The 1,703-nt window shown below is 36.3% G+C and overlaps 1 protein-coding gene across 1 annotated transcript in view; it reads left to right on the plus strand.

Annotated features, from left to right (window-relative positions):
- The window catches only part of LOC110273761 (uncharacterized), a 3,554-nt gene extending 2,661 nt beyond the window's left edge, over positions 1-893 (plus strand). The window contains exons 2-3 of the mRNA XM_021126895.2: positions 124-682; positions 817-893. Of these exons, the coding sequence (XP_020982554.2) occupies positions 124-682; positions 817-851 (594 nt within the window). The 3' untranslated portion in view covers positions 852-893. The remainder of the gene's footprint in view (positions 1-123; positions 683-816) is intronic.
- Positions 894-1,703: the final 810 nt, after the last annotated feature.

Below are 1,703 nucleotides of genomic sequence, written 5' to 3' on the forward strand. Positions count from 1 at the left end.
TAATGATGACGAGGTGTGTCTTTGATAACTATATATATATATATAGTTATATATATATATATATACACACACACACACCGACTTTTTCTGAGTTTGTCTATGCTCTCTCCATATCTTTTTCAGAGACGAGTTCCGGTCCCCGGTCCTTTTTTTCGCGCTTTTCGTCATGAACTTGGTGATTTCACGATGTTTAAGGACAACCATGGTAATGAGTTTCGCGTCATGTTAGACAAGGTTGGTAACAATGCTTTTTTTTCCGAGGGCTTTCGTTCCATGGTTGCCGCGTACAACATAAGGCATGGGGCTTGGTTGCGCGCCTACTATGAAGGTGACAGCACTCTATGCACGTCCATAAGGAACCTTGATGGATCCCGCATTGTGTACCCAAAGCCATGTTCTCGGAGCAGCTTTGCTGCTCCAGCAAGCAGTGGTGTTAATCATCATCGAACCCGAGTCGTTTCTCGTGATGTGATGCATACCGGCGACGTTATAGCTCCATTTTCCATTGAATACACTCCCCCGACTTCTCCTGTTTGTAACAACGCCTTCGGCAGCCCGTTGATCTCAACCAATAGCCTCGGCTGTCCTGTGTATGTTGCCTCGACTACGTCACACGCGAGTCCCGTGGGCCGTGTTGATCTTGGTTCGCAGATCCGATCACTTAGTCCGACACATGCAGGAGGTAACGACCAACTTATTTTAATATTATCCAACCGTGTTAAGAAAATTCTCTCACTCCCACAAATATTTTTCTTCCTCACTCAGTTCAATGGGTATCTAAGCACTAGAATAATCTGACCATGTTTTTAGTTGCAGATGCTGCCAGTTTCTCCGAGTGGATTCGTCGTTAGATTTGTTCTCGACCTTTCCTTCTGACCCATGATTCTCCTACCATATCTAATGCATGTTCCAAATTTAGTCTCGACCCCTCGCCTTTTCTTCAGTTGTAGTTTGGGAGTTCCTCTAGCCTCTTTTGTTTCTTTTCCTTTGTTAATTCACTATCGGGCGTGTGTGCCACTGTTTTTTTAAACCTTTACAGTTTGAGAAAGGCTCATATGTAACTATGCTTGGTGTTTTATAATTTCTTATATATATATATATATATGTATGTATCTTACCGACCTAATATATATTATACGATAATGCTATAATATTATATATTATATGTTATATTATTATATTATTTGTTATTATCATGCAATCTGCCACATGAATTAGTTGCGTATTAGTTTCGTCCCCACCGTGTTTTCATCGACGGTCGGCATGCTGATAAATATCCAAGTATATGCATGGATAAGAATTGTAATATACATCATTGTATAAATCATAGCAATTGTAGATTGTAGATATCTGTTTAATTATGTAAACAATGTACCCTCCTGATTTCGTTGTTAATTCTATGTAGGTGAGATACATTGATTGATATTCATTGATAATTGATATCTGAATTCTTAATTGATAAATTCATAAATCAAAATTTCATAATTTATACATTATTATACCTTATAATAGAATCACCGCATATACATTCTACGTTATTCTATTAGCATTATATTATTATTATACTATCAAGTCATATATATCTTATTTGTCTTTATTGTCTATGTTTTATAATCATTATACATTTTCTAATACCTTCTTCTTATATACTATATACTATACTATATACTATATACTATACTATATACTATATATACTATATA

The sequence above is a fragment of the Arachis duranensis genome, chromosome 7, assembly GCF_000817695.3.
Source record: "Arachis duranensis cultivar V14167 chromosome 7, aradu.V14167.gnm2.J7QH, whole genome shotgun sequence".
NCBI classification, from domain to species: Eukaryota; Viridiplantae; Streptophyta; class Magnoliopsida; order Fabales; family Fabaceae; genus Arachis; species Arachis duranensis.